Here is a 19,862-nt window from a genome sequence, read left to right on the forward strand (position 1 = left end):
TGGACGTGCATGCCCACATAAACATCACTATTCCCATCACACACACCCCTACCTCAAAAAACACACTCCTTCACACATGGATCCTTCCCACACATGCAAACAACCCCTTTCCCCTTACACAATCCCTCTGATAGCCAAGCCGCCCATGTTCCCAACACACAGCCTCACAACTCCTTACAAACATGCATGGAATTAACAAATGTCAACAAAGAACCTGTGCCTTCAGATCAAAGATATATCAAGTGGGACACTCCACCTCAGAGGATGAGAATGATCACCTCAGTCTTTGCATTGGGGATGACTTCATGGCATCTAGGGACTCGATTCCAATGTCTTGCCAATGTCATGTATTTGCACTAATTTCTCGTGAGACCCCACTTGGAGCACTGTGTGCAGTTCTGGTGTCCTCAACATAAAAAGGACATGGAGATGTTGAAGCAAGGCCAGAGGAGGACCACGAGGATGATCAGGGCCTGGAGCATCTTCTGTATGAAGCTGAGAAACTTGAGGCTGTTCATCCTGGAGGAGGCTGCATGAAGACCTCATAGCAGCCTTCCAGTATCTAAGGGAGACCACAAGGATGCTGAAGAGGGACTCTGCATCAGGGACTGTAGTGACAGGACAAAGGGCAATGGGTTAAAACTTAAACAGGGGAAGTTTAGATTGGATATAAGGAAGAAGGTCTTTACTGTGGGAGTGGTGAGGCACAGGAATGGGTTGCCCAAGGAAACTGTGAGAGCTCCATCCCTGGCAATGTTCAAGGCCAGGTTGCACAGAGCCTTGGGCAACATGGTTTAGTGTGAAATGTCCCTGCCCATGGCAGGGGGGTTGGAACTTGATGATCTTAAGGTCCTTTCCAACCCTAACTATTCTATGATTCTATGATCATATACATCAGGCAAGCCTGAATGTCTGACAGACCCTGACAAACACCTCACATATACCTACAGGTCCTTTATTCCTCTTGCAATAAATCAGGTAATTCTTTTTGAACTGCCTACAGGAGCACAAGCAACAGGAAAGACAATGTTAACTGTCAGCTGAGAATAAATAGCTTTTCTTTGTTAGTTGCTTAGAAAGTGCCATAATAAGGTCACATGCCACATGCACTTTTGTCAAGTAAATACACTTCCCTTCATATACTTTCATATTTCCAAAACCTCAGTATAATTTACAATTGAGAATGCAATGTCATACATTGTCATAATGTGGTGACAGTTAGGGACATTGAAGCTGCAAGCAAGAGCTTGAGGCAAAAAGTGCGAAGAATGTCAACCCCAGAGAGAGCAGAGCAGAAACAGAGGACACTGTTCTTCTGTAATGGAGCAAATGTGCTCCTGAACATACCTTTTGGTGAAAAAGATTGGAGGCTTTAAATGATCAGAACTTGTTGGTACTTATGTATTATTTGGGCAAGATTTTTACGTATGATCCCAAATGCAAAAGCTAAACTGTCCACCAAAACATGTTGGTGTTCAAAACACTAAGATTCCACCAGCTCCTGACAACAGTGTTCTATCTCAGCTCATGCTACTCAGTCTGTTTCACATTAACTAACCACTTACTTGTTGTGGTTTGCTTTCCCACTTAAGCTTTGTCAGTTATTCACCTCCAGGTTTCTTCTACCATAGTTTGTCTCATTTTCAAGCAGCATTGTCATGATCTCAGCTTTTCAGGTTTTTTTTTTTCTTCTTTATTTTTTTTCCCTCAGAAATCTAGTTCACCATTTTTGTGATGGCACTTTTCCAGTATTTCTCAGGCCACCTTCCTACCAACACTTTCATACTACCACTATAATCAGAATTTTATCTCTCCCTTTGAAAAATGACTGGCCTGAATTCCATCTCTCCTGCATTAAAGTAGAAACTCTACCTTCTTCTTTATCTGTAGTCAGGCCCTTTCTTATCAGACAGATGCAGAATTCTAATTTGGCCTCCCCATTAAGGCAGAAATTTCCAGGCTACTTGTCAGATCATGCCTGCAGTTTTGAAGGTGCTAGTTGGGTGTTGCTTTCCTCATGGAAGCAACAACTCTGTGCATCTCTGGATCCTCAGGATCCAGCAAAGTTTCTTTTAGGACCTACTACAACACAGATTACAGACATGTTGGGTCACTCAGATTCTCAGGTGGGTCTGGAAATACGGATTAATTTACCTTCATCAACATGACAACTCCTTTGAAACAGTGAGCTCTCTGTACAGGGAAGCAGGGACTCAAATGACATTGCAGCATGCAACAGAGGACACACAATTTTTCTGTCATGTAATACATCTCCTAAAATGTGCGGGATCTACATTCTGCACAATACACAAACACTGTGAGATTTTATACAGGATGTAGGTGCCTTGTTTTTATCCAATATTGACCATGGTGCAGAAAGAAAGAAGTACAGCCAGTCTCGAATTTCCTCTTCTCCAGACAGTGGCCTGAGGCTCCCCTGACTGAGGGAACACAAATCTCCAAAACCAGGCCTGATGGATTAGTCCTGACTGCTCTCAATTAAGGAGCTGTAAGTCAAATAGCTCCACTGCTTCCAAGCAGCCACATAACACAGTCTATACTGATTTCAGAAAATATATGATGTCAAAAAGGGATCAATTAAACATCTATGCAAGCCCTGGCTTTTTGCAAAGAACAACCCTTTTCTGCTAGACCTCTTCATCATGTCCACAGACAGTTCAAAGTAGTACATCTCATTTTAATAAAATACCCTCCAACAACTTCTGCATGTCTTAAATGCCTAGCAGAAAATAGCAGATTTCCATTTCATATACAAACTATCCTTCTTTATGGTCACTGACCTGTCTTTACTAGGGAAAGTGCTATTGAGACAGAGAAAGTTCTTGGGGGGCTTCAAATATTCTCTATCATAGCATGTAAAGGTGCAGTTCATATTGTTAAGCAGCTATCAAGAGTTTCTTCCCTAAAATAATGGTCAGCTAGCTAGTCAGCTTACATGTGCAGCTATGAAAGCTGTCATACTGCAGCATTTGGCTTAACCTGTCTCAGGAGTTACTGCATCAAAACAGTGAAGCAGCACACAATAATCTGATTCTTTGAGCAAGGAGTTATACCAAGGTAGAAAGCTCTCACAACCCATAGTTAAGAGGGAGATGCCCCTCCAGTACTCCTAGGCATCTCTCAGTTTGCTGTTACCCTGTGCTACATACTGTCAGACATGTTCCCACATCCATCTCCACCACTCCTACCATTCTTTTGTTGCCTTCAGGTGGGTTCAGGAGCCCTCAAAGCATGGCATAAATGTATGGAAAAGCTTTGAATAGTATTATTTTCAATAGGATTGTCTCTAATCCACATCAAGGTAGCCAAGCAGGAAGGAGACAACTAGAAAGGCTGGGAAACATGGCTGACTAGAAATGCTATTTCAGTAGATGTCATCAAAAGGCTAGTAGATAAGCTCAGAAAGCTGAAAATAACTGCCCTGCTGGCCGGCCACTCAGGGTGCACGGGAGAGAGGCAGTGCAAGACCTTGGGGAGCTCCAGGCCATGCAATGCTGGGGCTCACACTAGGGAAGTTGGCCTAATTAGGGAACAAAAGTTCAGCTGCATTTTTGAGATTCCTCCTGGAGAATCTGGCCACCTTCCAGCTGAGCGGTCCCCAGGAACAGACTGGGAGTCCAGCATTTCTACAAGCAACCAAAGACCACTGGGGAAAAAGAAAATCCCTGTAAAATGGAAGCAGGTAAAAAACCTGATGCTTCCTTGGATGCTGGTTCCCTTTGGTAGTGGGTGTTTATTTGCAGAATGCAAGAATCCAAACAGATGACAGAAATTCTGGGATATGGAAGGACAAATTCAGCTCAGCCCAGGACAAGCATGCAAGAGGGAGGGCATTCACAATGTGCAACAGCTACAGGAAATTCTGTCTCACAAGAACCCTCCCAGGTTCTAGGAGATTCCAGTTGCTTCAAGAGCTATCTACTCCACTCCAAATTGTATGCCTAAGAAGGCAAAACCCTGGCAATGGGCAGTATATAAAATGCCCCTGGTGAGGGCTCTTCTACAAATTGAAGATCACAGGGGGGAACAGGACACTAGAGAAAAACAATGCTGTCAGACCACAAGGTATTTGGGAATAGGAAATTTTAGTCCTACTCATGCACCAATGCTCTCTAGATCTCACTGCAATGTGAGTTGTAAATATAAAAAGGGCTGTAAGGGACTGCATTACAATTACACACAACTTTTTCAGTCATGACCTCTCTGAACTCTAGTGGCTGGACAGTGCCTAAATGACTGTGATATTTTTTACATAAATAAGGTCCCCCAGAAAGCACCTAGCTGAGTGTAGCCAGAGCTGGGCTCCTCAGTCTCATATTCCTAAGTTTCCAGGGATGCAGGGAAGAGTACTTGGAGGGTGGCTGCTCTGCAGATCCAAGCCAGACCAGACAATGGAATGAGAATGTGGAGCTGGGTGCCAAGCACTGTGTGAGGGTAAGAACTGGGTCAGGAAAATACCAGTTTGATTAAAGGCCCTGATCATATCAGGCCCCAGGCCATGTCTACACCACAAGTGCAGACACACCTGCAAGCAGGATCCATGTGAGTCAGCTTGAGTCTGGAAATGATCTAGCTTAAGGTACTTATGGTAACCAAATTGGTACCTCCCCAGGCAGAATGCAGGTTTCTCCTCACCAGGGGATCTCTGCATCCTTCTGTGCTATATTTTAGGATGCAAATACACTCACTCAAGCAACCCCACTAAAGTGGGCAACCAAGCAATTTAAGTCCACAATTGGCTTCATACTTCAGGTTCTTACATTTTTGGATAGTTCTTCCAACAAACATTCATTGAAAACAATTGTTCCTGACATGTCTTAACCTAAAAAGCATATTCCCATTTTTCCACCAAAATTGTCTTAAAAGTACTGTGAACTAGAACTACAGAAGGACTTGGGTGCTAGCTCTGAAAAGGTCAGACCATCAAATCCTCTTTCCAGCTGTTGCCTTAAAGCATGTTGTCACTCAATCTTGGAGTGATAGAGCCACGGAGGTCTGCATCACCTATCTAACAGTCACAAACCAGGTGTTCTCCCTGCTTCAGTCCATGAAGGACCAAAGCACAGCTAGAGAACAAGGCACCAGCTAGATTCATTAGGACTGGAACAGATGTCTTTCCACTCAAGTGTTGCTTTCCTTCAGTCAGAAAGTCCTTCCCTGCAGCCCCGAAGTTCTTTCAGTTCCATTTGCAAAGAAGAGTGGCTTCAGAAGAAAGGACTGAGAGCCTTCTCTGACCCAGAACAGCTCATAGCTTTGTCATTACATATAATATTCTCCAGGGATGTCATATAAACATTAGTTGATACATCTCCCAGTGGGAGGAAAAGGACAATAAAATCAGTATCTTGCAGCTCGGAAAGGAGATGGAGAGTTTAATCTTTATGTATAAAGTACGTGGCTTCAACATCCAAATGAACACCTCCATCCCTGGAAGTCCCTGAATGCAAAGAAAAACCTTGCTCCACTGCTGAAGGTAACAAAACACAAGATAGGGATCAGGATCACTCACTGCTAGCAGAGCAACATGTGCTCCCAGAGCTTTCAGAATGGGGCAGATCTCCATGGAAGACCAGGGTTTCAGACACACTCCAGTTCCCAGCCACTTTTTATCACCCTAATAGATCCCCAGACCCATCCTGAGATTGTCCACACACTACACAGGCACCTAATACAGGCTCTGGATTTTGGTATGAGTGTAAGGGATCAAAAGTCCCTTGGACCTGTGCTTAGTGAATCCCCACAGTTCTTCTGCATAAAGCTCTAGTCCTCCTTTCAGACAGGGACTAAAGAAAAATAGAGGAGGGATTTCTCCAAGGCCCCAGAGCAAATCCGTGGCAAGGCCAGGAAGAGTACCCAGCAAAATTTTGACTCACATCCATGTTCATACTCCTCCTGCCTATTCTGCCTCTGCAAATTAACTGAGATATTAGGATACACCCTTTATTATACCACTGATCAGCCTTAAAGCCTTTTGGCTACATGTCCCAGGCAGCCTTGAAAGGTGCAGCCAAATTAGTGATTCACCTGGCAAAAATTCAGATCCAAAATGAGTGGGTTGCCAGGGGATGCAAAACAAGTCTCCAAGCAGGCAATGGCTGGAGGGCAGGACTTAAGCAGGTACGTTCACATCAAAAGTCCAGATGGGGCTGTTTGCTGGTGTTCAGGCAGCCACAGAGTATCTTCAGCACAGCAAGAGGAAAGGGACCAAATCCAGGAAGAGTTCAGGCTGTAACACTCCACACAGCCCAAAGGGAGTTCAGAGAAGGGTTACACAAGCCATCAGGGGGACAAAAGGGCCAACTTCAGACAAATGATTCAAGAAGCCAAGTATTTCAGCTTGGCCAGGCGATGACTAAAGGAGGGATATACTGCAGCAAGTTTTGGATCACACTTTATAATGTAAAGTTCCACCAATAATTGGTTTGGAAAAGACTTACAATACAATTAACAGAAGTTTGTAAGCATATAGTGTTTTAAGTTACAAAAAACTTACTGATCAGTAAGATTTCTGAAAACTCAGTTAACCATTCTGTTACCCTTCACAGGCATTAAAAAATGCAAAAATACTATGAAGTGAAACTATAAGCCTGAATATGGGTACAGGAATTATCCAGACAAGAGGGGTTTCAAAGCAGGGATCACTTCATACTAAGGAAAATCTCCTTATCAGGCACCATTGCATAACATCCCTGAAGCAACAATAATTGCTCATGTGGAAAAGTCACATCGGTTTAGTTGTTTTAATGAAATTTAGCAGCCAGGAGCAAGAAGATGCCTGAGGCGTGTGACCAGCCACCACTTAGTACAGCAAACCTTGGGAATCAATGATTTAGGGCACTGTATGGAGGTGGAATTAGTTCCAGTGAAATGACTGTAAGGACTGGTTCAGGGGGTGGGGGTGGGTTTAGATCAATTATCAGGAAAAATTTCTACTGGGTAACCAGTCCCCAAAACTATACCCATCAGTGGAAGGCCTCTTTACCCGATAAATGGAAAAGTGCTATGGGCATAGTCTTTAACTATCCATCACTGACAAATAAACCCAGTGGATCTCTCCTACAATATCATCTCTAGCACTACCAAGAGAAAACTGAGCTAATCTGAATAGTCTTAACTCCTTCTGATGAGGATACTCTTCTGAGGCCCGAATTAATGAGATGGGTGATATGTGTTTTTCTGGGCTTTAAATTTCACAAATGAATCTACTATGCTACCAGTACTGGCTGGTGCTTCAACAGAAAGAATTAAGAATAAGGGAGAGGATCTGGACAACACCAATTCCATGGTCAGCAACAGTGCAAGACTTTTAACAGAAACACATGCTTGTTCTCAGGTTGTTCTGAATGGCACCACCCTGGCTTCTAATGCCAAATGTATGCAAAGATGTATTTTAGCTTTACTGCAGGGTAAGAAAGGGCATGTATCTTCCTTTTCTCTGTGTAACAGGAGCCTGGTAAGAAGTACTATGTCATCCTTCTAACCACAGATATTAGTATTCCAGTGTTGGTAAAAAAAAAAAAATAAAAAAATTGAAAGATTCAGAAAATACAAAGGCACACATCCTTGTTACTACTGGCTGGCCTCCTCCTCTGGGGAACCAGCAAGACTTCATAATCCCTGAAGACAAGTTTTCATTTTTATGAGCAAGCCAACCCTACTGGACAGCAAATCTAGCTCAGTAAGGTTTTGTACTCTATTAGTTAAGTGATGCCCTGACTTTTAAATGAAAATAGAGTATCATTCCAATGGTCACATATACATCTGTGACCCCAGAACAAGATGCAGTAGCTGGTAAGAACAGCTGTTCCAAAGATAACAAAAAACCTGTCAGCAACTGGAACAAAGGGTGAAGGAAAAGCACTGCATCTGATGTACACTTTGTCTTATTCTCCAATAAAGAGTACCCTCTTAAGGTAATCTCCTGACACATGAATAAGTGAGTCCTACTAATCCCCTTCAGAGGAGGCAGGATCTACCTAGAAAGCCTCTAGCCTTACATGGTCAATCTTTTCTTCAGAGTCTTCATCCTAAAAGGATCAGGAGGGGAAAAAGAGAGAAAGAAGTTAGAAGAACTACAGAAGCCTGCACAAAATAGCTCGAAGATTGGTATGAATGGCTGTCACAGGATCACAGAATCATAGAATAGTCAGGGTTGGAAAGGACCTTAAGACCATCTAGTTCCAACCCCCCTGCCATGGGCAGGGACACCTCACACTAAACCATGTCACCCAAGGTTCTGTCCAACCTGGCCTTGAACACCGCCAGGACTGGAGCATTCACAACTTCCCTGGGCAACCCATTCCAGTGCCTCACCACACTCACAGTAAAGAACTTCTTCCTTATATCCAATCTAAACTTCCCCTGTTTAAGTTTGAACCCATTACCCCTTGTCCTATCACTACAGTCCCTAATGAATAGTCCCTCCCCAGCATCCCTGTAGGCCTCCTTCAGATCCTGGAAGGCTGCTATGAGGTCTCCACACAGCCTTCTCTTCTCCAGGCTGAACAGCCCCAACTTTCTCAGCCTATCTTCATATGGGAGGTGCTCCAGCCCCCTGATCATCCTTGTGGCCCTCCTCTGGACTTGTTCCAACAGTTCCATGTCCATTTTATGTTGAGGACACCAGAACTGTACACAATACTGTCCTGCAGTACATGCTTTGCAACCTAGCGCATCTGAACAAAGTACAAAGTTGATCCTACCATTGTAAGGTTTTTATATCCACGGTCATTTATGCATATACCAATTTTGATACAAAACAAAGCAGGGCTGACTGCAGTGGCAGGGAAGTCTGCCAGCAGTCAGACCTTGGAAAGTGCACTACAACTAACCAAATGGGAGGGAGAACAGACTTAGTTCCATCTCCGCAAAGCATGAAAAACCCCAAATTATTCAGGTGTGTAGGACACTAGAAAAATTTCTATGGATAGGCTCTGCAACCATGACAGAGATCAGAAATTATGCTGGACTGGTCATAATAATTATTATATACTGTAGCAGGCTGCAGCCTATTTTCCAGGAGCTACTGTTTCTCAAGGCAACCTTAGATCCTCCACTGGAAGCAGAAGCTGTAGCAGTTAGTATAAGACAGGCATAGCTGACAACAGTGTTAGCTTTAGTAGATGAACTTTAGCTAACCCTATAGTGTAAGGGAATAGCTTTGTTAATGGGGCAGATGAGTAATTCAAGGAAAGCAGCTTGTCTTTCTGATGAGCAGACTGCCAACACCAGCAGTGGTGATAACCTCTTGCTAGGCACCAAATGCAAGGAAGCAATTAAGAACCTGGTAATCTCTACACTATCCTAGAAATGAGAAATGACAGCATTCAGAATCATGCAGGGAGACAGTCTAGGGTATATCATGACCCTGCACCAGGAGTACACGCAGGATGGCTAGAAACACTACACTAACACACCTGACTTCTCTTCTGGAGCGCATCATCTCTCCTGTGGAACAGGGAAACCACGTAATTCATAAATTACATATACCTGATTAAAGTGGTTTGGTATCTGAGTCCACATAGTGTCTGTGCTGTCATCTGATCTCATGGTCATACCATGACAGGAGCAGAGGGAGGCTACATGCATGTTGGGGCAGCTGGGGTACAGAGCGTCCATATCAGTGAGCAGCACAAATGAAATAGATTTGTCAAACTGGTAAAATCTGTTTGAAGGGTGTATCTCTCAGCCAGAAATCCACTTGCTCCCACATGACAGCAGAAAGGCTTCTGTGGGGCCTAACTTGACCTAAGCTTCTACAGATGTAGGGAGCCCAAGTGGTACAGGACTGCACTAGCACAAGAAGAAATCTAGCTGGACAACACTTTTTGGAAAAACATTTAAATAACCACTTTTTTGAGCTATCTTCCACATTGATTTCACCTGAGCAATTGATTTGCAGCTGTTCACTTGGCTTAGATAACTGAGTCCTATTTAAATGATGCCTGGATGTCTGCCTACAGAATCACTGCCAGAGTGTAAGCTGGACGGTGGAAGTCTGAATCACTGGTTTGCAAAATTCACCTGTGGGAACATTCTTCCAATATGCAGTGGAGGTGGCCCAACCTTTTGTCTGCCTACATTAATCTATCGTAAGGTATTTTGTACAGCACAGAAATGCTTTTCAATACAACCCAGGGACCACAAGTACACAGGCAAGCTTACAAATATTAAGTAGGACAAGAGAAGAACATATTTTCAGAAGCAAAACACAGAGCCTTTCCCCAGGCTGTGGTGAAACACAGGGAAGATAACCAGCAGGGAACTTGAATGATTATGGAGTAAAGCCCAGTAAAAAGTGAAAGGGATCCTGTCCTACCTGTGTGGAGATATTCTCAACATAGCCTTGAAAACCCTCATCCTTTAGGCTGACATACTGCCTACTAAAGCAGTCTCCGCTCAAAGGATCTACAAAGTGTTGCCAGACAGACACTGACAGCTGCATATTGAGATTGTCAGAGGCAGAAACTAGGGAAGTCTTGAACAAGATTACAGGGGAGCCCTGTCCCTCTAATCTAAAGAGAAAACAGTCTATGGAAGCAGGATAATATTACAATATTTTTGCATACTGACTTTTTATGGAACATCAAACAGTTCCCTCTTGCTATGACACAGAAAAATAAAGATTTGCTGAAACATCTTTACAAAAAAGGCTTTTCCATTCAGCTTTCCAAACCAATCTCCTCAAGAGCTCCAAACCTGGCCAGCTTCTTTTGGTGGATGTCATCAAGCCAGCATTCAGGATGTCAGATGCAGTGATGTTAGAGCCAGGAAAGAGGTTTGACTTTTACTCTATAAAAGTGTCCAGAAGTCCTGGTAGGATGGGACAGCAAAGATCTTCAACAGATCTCATTATATGAATTGCTCCTCACATTATACAAACAACATGACCAGCTTGAGTATGTCCCATTTTGTCAGAAACTTGATAGCATCAAGATGAGTAAAACGTAACACATCAAGCCAGGGGATGGGAAAGGCCTCCCAGTGGAAAAATTACCCCTCTGAAAATGAATGCTTGAAATGCGGAGTTCTGGCATGCAGCAAGCAGATTTATCTCTAGGAATTCCCATTTACAGCATATTCCCCCGGGTGCCCAAGAAGTGCCTGCTGATTTGCCAAGGAGCTCTAAAGGCCAGGAACATGTTCAGCATCTGCTGCAGGAGGATGATGACTGCCCTAATTACACCAAATAATCATGTTCCTTCTTGCCTCATGAAATAACAGATAGCTGCAGTGTTGTTTGTCAGTACTTGTACTTCTGAAAAGGCAGGAATGCTCTGCATCTCAGATGGCAGACTCTGAGCTTTGTGACCCTTACTGAGCACCTTAAGGAGATAAGAGGTCTGAATTTGAAGAGAATTCAGATGCTTCCACATAGGAATGGGAATTATCAAATACAGATTTGGTCAGAGGAATTATAGCTACACCGCTGTAGTTCAGGGACTTCTTGTGGGAGATATATATACACAACAGGCACTGAAAAGATAGTAAGATATTGTACTGTTTTCATGGAGCTCAGGGGAAAGTATATTGGGCTACAGGGCACAAGAGACTGCAGTTACGCTCTAGGAAAGGTTTTAACAACACTTTCATGAGAAAAGACACACAGTTGAGAAGATGTACCATTGATTAGAGTCTCTTCTTGGAAGACAGAGTCCAGGTCAAGGAGAGATCAGCAGTAATCAGGTAAGATCTATGCTCCAAGTCAGATGATTTGCCTACTCACTTCAAAACAAAGATCTTTTTAATGATGTTAAATTAGTTTTTCACCCCTCAAAGTGAATTCCCTTTTAATAAGCTCAAATGTTAAAACATGGATAGACAGGTACTTTCTGCTTCCTTTAAGGAAGCTGCTCTGACTGGAAAACACTTCCTGGACTGTTCAGTGTCATGAAAAGACCAGAACAATAGCACAAATAGTATGTTCATACCAGAAATTTGAGCTGGGTGGAAACTGGGTGGATTGACAAAGAATTAAAAAAAAAAAAAAAGTCAAGGTAAATCTTTTAAAATAGTTTTAACACTCTGGAACTACCGTGGGCAGAATCACCATCCTGACTGCGAAACTGCACATGAAGGTATGAATGTAGCAAAGGTTTAAGACAAACCCCTTGGTCTTCAAAATCCACAATAAAACCTCCTGTGCTGAAATAAATTCCATGAGGCCTCTTCCACTGCTGCCAGGTCCAGAATTTTTTTTTTTTTTATTTTGCATTTTTGGGAAGGTTCCTTGAAAAGGTTTCAAAATGACCAGATGACTGAATGAGACATCCATTATCACAGCTGACCCCACCACTTGATGGCAAGCCAAGGCTAAGCTTCCAGAAATGTAAAAGGTGATTGCCAATGTAGGGAGAAGCAAAAAACAATATTAGTCCTATTTAATGCTCACTCTGGTATCAAATATGATCACGTAGGAGAAGCCTCCAACTCTGGAGCAAAGGCTGAGGATTATTTATAGTGGATTTTGTCTCTTCTCCAGTAGCTCCAAGGTTTGCAGTTAACAAAAACATTTAGCAACAAAGAACTATCTGAAGGGAGACTATTGACACAAACAGTTCTTCCTGTGGTTAAGATCCAGTAATAACATATTTGAATCTTGTAAGGCATGGAAGGCCTCACCCTTCTGCTGCTGAAAAGCTCACTGCTTTTGAACTGAAGACTGTAACTATTTTTTAGTCCTCTCCAGGGGTGCCCAAGGACTGGAGCCTTTACGATGTCTTACCAGCTATTATAATGGCTATGAAGCAAGACACACAAAGTACAACTGCAGTAAGTTACAGTCAGCCCTGTGCTTTTTCTAACCAGGGAATCAGCGCTTTAACTAGGACAGCCAGTTCCAGTAAGAGAACAATCTGACAGTGAGCCACCCTAGTCTGGAGGCTAACCAACGATTACACCCACTTAAACCAGCTGGTTTCTTTAAAACTTTCCTTACCTACATGGCCCATGGCTATTTCCTTAAATTACACCTTCTAAAAACTCCCTCATGGAATCCCTCCTGAAATCCTACAGTATACCCAAAGAGAGGAGACTAGATAGGTGGGAGATGATTCTCCACTATACCCATCAAAAGAAAACACTATACTTTCTCCAGAACAAAAATCAAACCCCACAACTGTTCTATGATGTATTATTGTAAGCTAAGCCGTAACAGTGTATTTTCAATAGCGTCACAGGGGCTCCAAGGAGATATTCCCCCACAAAACCGCTCTGGCACAGATGGGTGGTACACAACTACCACTGAATAGTAGTCAGTAATAGGAAAGTTTTGCAATGGCAAAAGAGAAGGTCCCAGGGTTCTGAGCACAGTCACCTGAAGCAGGGTTAGTGCCAGGGTGGCCAGTAGGGCAAACTGGGTCTGTAATTTAAATAAGACAATCTCATCTAAATAAATATGACTGTCGATAAGGTGAAAGTCTGATGACCCTTTTGTCCATCTGAAGGTATCCATTTCTCCACAGGTGTTCCTTCCAGTAGGAGATACCTGTGGAGAAGCCATGCTAACATGAGAGCACAAACTTCCAGGTAGAACTTCTGCAGTGCAAAGCAAGAAAGTGAATGGAAAGGGTTCACATCTCACGTTTCTGGGTATGAGGGAGAGCTACCTCACTCGCCTATGAAAGAGGGGCTCTGGACCATCTTCTGCCTTTTGAAAACATACTGACAGAACAAAATCTGAGCAAAAGGTTTTCTCCAAAGCCAAGTGGGAACCGAGTTTGCATGTGATTACCCACAACACGAACTCTCAGATGTGGCAAAGCTGGCTTCTAGCATGACCTTTGTAGCCTGTGCACGGAGGAACAATCTTGATACTGACCATCTCAGTTACTGCATTTGGCTCTAGCAAAAGCTAAGGGCAAAAATAAGGCATCTGCTTACCTGTCCTTCTGTCTTGCTACCACAGACAGTGGTAGATGTCACAAAATTATATGCCTGCTCATATTTTAATACTCATGGAAGATATGCATGTACAGGAGGAAGAGGCCACAAGTCCTGTTTGATACTACTCTCCATAGATCACACGTGAGAAACAGCAGCCCCAGATATGACTCTGTGAAAACCACACTTCATGCAGAGGGCAACACCAATGGACAGGGCAGTCACATGGCTCCCAACTCTAAAGATGGGCTTTCGCAGGCAGAGCACACCAAGTGGGAAAAAATCTCACAAGAAATGAAGAACTGTCTGCTGGAGCCACCAGCGGGATTACAGTCAGGTTCCCCTGACAGGATACCCACCTCTCCAAGAGCAGCAGACTGCGAACTCTTCCTGATGGGATTTTCATCTGGAAAAAACTCCTGCCGGGCCCGACGGCCCATCTCTAGTACCTGTAGCACAGGGCACATGGTTACTGACAAAAGCCCCTTCAGAGCAGGGAAAACCGCAAGCAGCAGCTCCGCTGTCACGCTGTGCCGTGAAACCAGGCACATTCCCAGGTTAGTGCTCAAAGCACTGCAGCGGTATGGTTACCCCACAGCCAACCCCGGCCGCGGCCCGTGCGCGGGCTGCTCCGCCCTGCCTGCTGCACGGTCCCACCGCCGCGGCGGTGCCCACGGGCAGCCCGGGCAGGTCTCCCGCCAGGCTGCCAACGCCGTTTCCCCGCCTCCGCCACTGCGTTGTGGGAACCGCCGGCCCCGAGCCCGCCTCAGCCGCGCTCGTCCCGCTCTCATGCGCCTGAGGCCCCTTCTCAGAGAGACCGCGGCCCGGCCCTGAGGTGGCCGCTCGAGCCCCGCGACCACTAACAGCCAGCTCGCACCGCGGCCCAGGCCCGCTCACCCCGGCAACAAGCCTCCGCCGTGGCGCCTCCGCTCGCTCCGGTTCAGCCTCCATCCGCCGCCGCCGCCGCCGGTGCTTCCGGCAGACAGCCCGCCCCAACAACCACCACCCTCAGCTGCCCGGCCGCCGGCCCACACCACCCCGCGGGTTCGGCCTGCGCCGGGCCTGTCCCTTTCAACACTGCGCCAGCCCCGGGTCCTGTCCACACGGAACCCGGCCTGTGCCCGGGGGCGCCTCTCCCGGCCCCTCGGGGCAGCCTGGGGCCTGGCCCAGGAGCCGGAGGCAGCGGGCAGGCTGCGCACCTCCTAAAGACTGGCTCATCACCGGCTGGGTGTTCTGCCATCAGCCGGCGGTGTATTGCCACGCTTGGTGCTCCTGGTAACCATATACGTATCCAGCCTTGTTAGCAGTCTTGAAACCTTGGCCTAACAGTGACAGCGGAACTACAGTTTCTCAGCACAATGCATAATGTAAGTACTCTTCGATCAGTTTTTAGTTTCACATGCAGTGGGGGCAGGATAAAAACTGCTTGACACTCTAGCTCTTTACTGTATTAGTCAAGTTCCCACTAAGGCAGATAATCCCAGCCTTGTAGATCTGGCTCCTCGCAGAGTGGTTTTGCCAAGTCTCCTGATTGCTTCTGATGCTCTTCCCAATTCTCTCTAGCTTTAACACTGCTTTCCAGACGGAGCAGCTGGTCCCCAGAGCACTCAATGGAGGGATGAAATATAAGCTCAGCGATCATTACACGTATGCCTTTCTAGCTAAATTGTGCAGAGATTTCCACTGAGCTGCATAAAACAACCCCTGGTCCCTTTCTTGGCTGGACAGATGCATAAATTGTAAGTAGATCTGGGTTTAGCTCCACATGTTAAATAAACATTTCTTCAGTACTTTGTCCATTTGCCTGTATTATTTTTCTGGTATCTGACATTCTTTAGGATCTTCATCCATCCTCATTAGCCTAAATAAGTGTCACCCATTTATTCATCTGCTACACTCAACAACTGTAGCACACCACAGACTACACTGTTAACACTGTGCCATGAGAAAAATTAACTGCATCATCCTAAAGTTTTCAGCTGTCCGGGAACACCTTCCAGTAAAGGCCCCCCACCTCACTCCATACCTGCTTAGCTTTAGTAGAAGTTCATGGACTGGATGAAGAACTTTAATAAGATGTCTAAATAAATTGTGTCAAATAATTCTCCCTTTTTCCATTCCTTACTGACATTTTCATGTAGTTGTGCTGTGACTGTGATGATCTAAGGATTAAGTGAAATAAGATTTGTGGGCAGAGGTAATAGTTTTTTATTAGACCAACTGATACAGCTGGAAAAAAAAACATACAAGAAGTGTTTCTGTGCCTGAAAGCTTATCTGTTTATTCCAGCTACATCAATTGGTCTAATAAAAGATAATATCTCCCTTTACAAACCTTGACATGTTCAAGGAATTTGGTAAGTGAGATGTGATTTTCCTTTTTTGAAGCCAGGCTGGTTAGCCTTTATGAAGTTATGATCTTCCAGATACTTTGTTCTTCTCTTAAGATTCAAGTATCCATGAGGTAGAGAGGGCAGTTTCCAACCCACCCTGTGCTTTACCACCAGAGCAATGGGGGTATGTCCCTGCATTTCCTAGTTCCCATCTGCTCCTCAGAGGAGCTGCCGCAACAATGCATATATACCAAGAGGCAGAGGGGACTACGGCCCCCAGGTTGTAGTAGCTGCTGCAGGATGTCTGAGTACAAATGCACACTTACAGCTGGCCTTCTTGATGGGAAAAGAGCTCTTAGCAATGCGAAAGCACCTGGGCAGTGTATGCTGAAGAAGGAGGGCAAGAACCCCTCATTTAGGAGTGCACTGCCAGCTGTGGCCCCAGGCAGTTTGCTAGCCTGGTGTTCCTTCCAGAGGCAAGGTGGGAACCAGTAGCAGGTGCCACCCTGGACGGACAGACCACAAGGCAGCAGGACAAGTGGGTTCACTTGTTTGGAACTGACTCCCCAAGTCCTTCCTCACTGTTCCCCAGGGTCCCCATCCCAGACAACACCCCACTAACACATCCCAGCTTCCCCCAAGGCACACTGTGCTGCTTACTGCCCACCTCTGTGACAGGAATCTTGGGCCAATTGCAGGAGTGTGAAGTCCATGCGCAGGAAAGAAAATGTTTAGGCATTTGGGGAATCCAAACTTTACTCAGACCTTTGACATCTGACTTCAGAGATACCTGATGAGAGAGAACAGCAGACAAGCAGAAAGAATGGAACCTAAAATCTGTTTTGCCTTGAGTCCCTCTATACTGTTCTACTCATTGGAATCAGATTTGTCACCCACCCTGACACATTTTTGCCTGCCTGGGGAGAGCAACAATGGAAAAAAAGTTTTCATCCTTCATTTCATGAGATGGCTAAAATGGATTGCACTTGCTTTATACATTGGGGTTACCTTTTTTGAACAGATTAATTCTCCCCTGCCCTACTGGTGACACCACAGGCAGCACTTGATCCTGAACTTTGAGCAGTCCCAGTCAACTGAGGAGGAGACAGCTAACAGGATGAATGTCTGGTGCTGCTGTGGCCCTCTAAAGCCATTTTCTATGCCTGCTTCCTTTCTTGTCCATATCCATGGTGCCAGGGTTTCTCTTTCCCAGTTTCAGGTGTATTCTCAGCTCTCAGCCTGCCTTACTTGTTCAGTTTTTCAGTTCAGTGAGTTTGCCTCACTGTAAATCACAGCACTGCCACCCCCTCTCATCTAAACAGCAAGTGAGAACTACGCAGGCATTCCTTTCACAGATGTTCTTACACCTAAGCATGCACTCTCTCCATCTGGTTCCAACCCAAACCCAGCCACGCAGAATAGGACTAACAGGGTCCACCACTAGTGCTGTTTGCTGTTGATTACTGGACTGGACCTATGAATAGAGCTTGTGTCTGATCCTCCTATCCGAGAGAAAGCCAAGAGAGTCTGGGAAAGCAATCACACTTGAGCACTCCCACATGCTCCTGATCCTAGACCACCTTTAGAGCAAGGGCATACATACATAGTTAAAGCTACAGCAGTGGTGGAAGGCCCACATGGTAGCACTACTGTGGGAGAAAACAAGGATCACCTTATTCAGAGCACATTTTGTTAAGCAGCAGTAGGATTTATGGGATGCAGGGCAATTCCAGTAGCAAGCAGCAACACAGCGCTGCGCCTTTCTTCCTCACCCAGTTTTCACATCAGGCGGACAGCCAGACTCCTGATTTCGACATGGGCCAGTTCATTGAAAACATTAAGTTTCCACTGGGAAGCAGAGCATTCAGCAAGGACTGTTGCTGTAGCCTGTTCCACACTAGCAGCACACTGGCAGCACCAAGCATGTCAGTGTGATTTTTCTGCATCTTTTTTCTCCACACACCTGAAAGTATTTGCTCCATCTCTAAGGGGTTTTGGAGGATGGAAACAACTGCAAATATTCTGTTATTTATGTGAGTTCCAGGACAAAATCTCCTAATAACTGCAAAGCTTCAAACAGGAGGTTCCTCCCTCTTGAAGGTGGAAGGGGCTTTGACAGGCAGAAAAGGCCCACACATTTGCATCTATTGATCTCCATGAGAACAGATGCTGTTTGGGTTTCATCAGCCCCAGTTCAGGCTGTCAAACTCCAGCCAGTGTTGCCAAGTGTGAAATACTTCCTACAATACTCACACATTCAGTAGCCCTGCTGGACTCTCCCTCAGCCCAGCTGGATTCCAGTGTGTCCGAAATGTGCAACCTGTTAGAGACTGTTGCTTGCAGCCACCAGCGGTGGTTCCAGCGCACATCAGACTGTGGAGCTTTCCCACCTCCTCAGCTGGGAGCAAGCAATGGCCAGGGCAGAAATTGAACAGCCTAATACTGGAACCTGCATCACACTGACATCCTTCTCCACTGTTATTTCCCAGCAGTAAGTCCCTGCTGCCAACTTGCAACAGAAAAGTCTGCTCTCAGCTATCAACAACATAACCTTACATTTTGTACTATTGCATTTCATCCCACTTCTACAGTCTCAGCCATCAAAATTGCCTACCTGCTCCTATAGGATATCCCAGTCCTCCCCTGTACTGACAATGCCTGCCAAATTTGGATCAGCAGCCAATTTCATTAATACATCCATTTCAGTGTGCCAAGATCATTAATGAAAACTAGGTCCGGGACCAGCCACTGGGGAACAATACAATCTCTCATAATTCCTGTACTTATCTCCACCTTAACTAATAACTCACCATGCAGCACTGTAGCAAATGGATTGCTGAAGTCCAAAGCAATCAGTTCTACTGCATTTAGTGTGAACTCCAACCTGATGCAGGATAGAGGTCCCAGAGCAGAAAAGCATCCAGAATTCATTTTAAAAGTGCTTGGGGAGCTCTAGAAATATCCATCCCAATCTATATAAAAATATTCCATGGATACCTAATAGCAGCCCTCAGACTTTGCACCTTACTCCAAGTCGTGGTTCGTCTGACATCATCTTAGAGCCACCAGATCTTGTTACATCTTTGTCTGCTCCATCAAGGAACTCTTATTCCTCTTTCCCAAGCAAAGCACACACAAACTGTGAGCAGCTCACCATCTGGTCTCAGAGCTGCAGTGAATGGGTTCACCAGGCATCAAGCACCCTGAGCTGCCCCATGGATTTCCTCTGAACCTCTTGTACACTCCATGTCTTCAGTGAGGAGCTGGCCTCTGAGCTGGCTTTGCTCTCCGGACCCCACACCCCACAAGAAGGCTCTCCGAAGCCCTGCTGGTGTTTCCAGCCCCCAGGGCGCACCTCTCCAGAGCAAGAAGCCCCCAGGACTTGCTTCTGCAGGGAGCTGTGCCCAGCTCCTGCCTCACACACAGCCCTGCAGCAGCTGTCCCTGCTGCACCTTCCCAGCAGCACAGTCGGCCTGAAACTCCTGGCTTCTTTTTCGGCAAAACAGCCAGTGCTGCCACCGGCTGTGCGGGGTTGGGAAGCCATAAAGCCACCATCCTGCTCCAGAACACTGGGTGTTCAGGTGCTCCTCTGCAGGCCTCAGGAGAAGGGCTGGGTGATGGGCGAGGA

At 45.4% G+C, this 19,862-nt stretch overlaps 1 protein-coding gene and 1 long non-coding RNA gene across 2 annotated transcripts in view; one reads left to right on the forward strand and one right to left on the reverse strand.

Annotated features, from left to right (window-relative positions):
• IFT43 (intraflagellar transport 43) overlaps positions 1-14,921 on the reverse strand; it is a 48,173-nt gene extending 33,252 nt beyond the window's left edge. Inside the window, exons 1-2 of the mRNA XM_034062142.1 lie at positions 14,800-14,921; positions 14,262-14,351 (exon numbers count right to left, since the gene is read on the reverse strand). Coding sequence (XP_033918033.1) covers positions 14,262-14,351; positions 14,800-14,853 — 144 coding nt within the window. The 5' untranslated portion in view covers positions 14,854-14,921. The remainder of the gene's footprint in view (positions 1-14,261; positions 14,352-14,799) is intronic.
• Positions 14,397-15,697, forward strand: LOC115946491 (uncharacterized). The gene is made up of 2 exons (XR_004080559.2): positions 14,397-15,269; positions 15,466-15,697. It is a non-coding gene; the product is annotated as an uncharacterized lncRNA (long non-coding RNA).
• Positions 15,698-19,862: the final 4,165 nt, after the last annotated feature.

This window comes from Melopsittacus undulatus, chromosome 4 (genome assembly GCF_012275295.1).
Source record: "Melopsittacus undulatus isolate bMelUnd1 chromosome 4, bMelUnd1.mat.Z, whole genome shotgun sequence".
Lineage (NCBI taxonomy): Eukaryota > Metazoa > Chordata > Aves > Psittaciformes > Psittaculidae > Melopsittacus > Melopsittacus undulatus.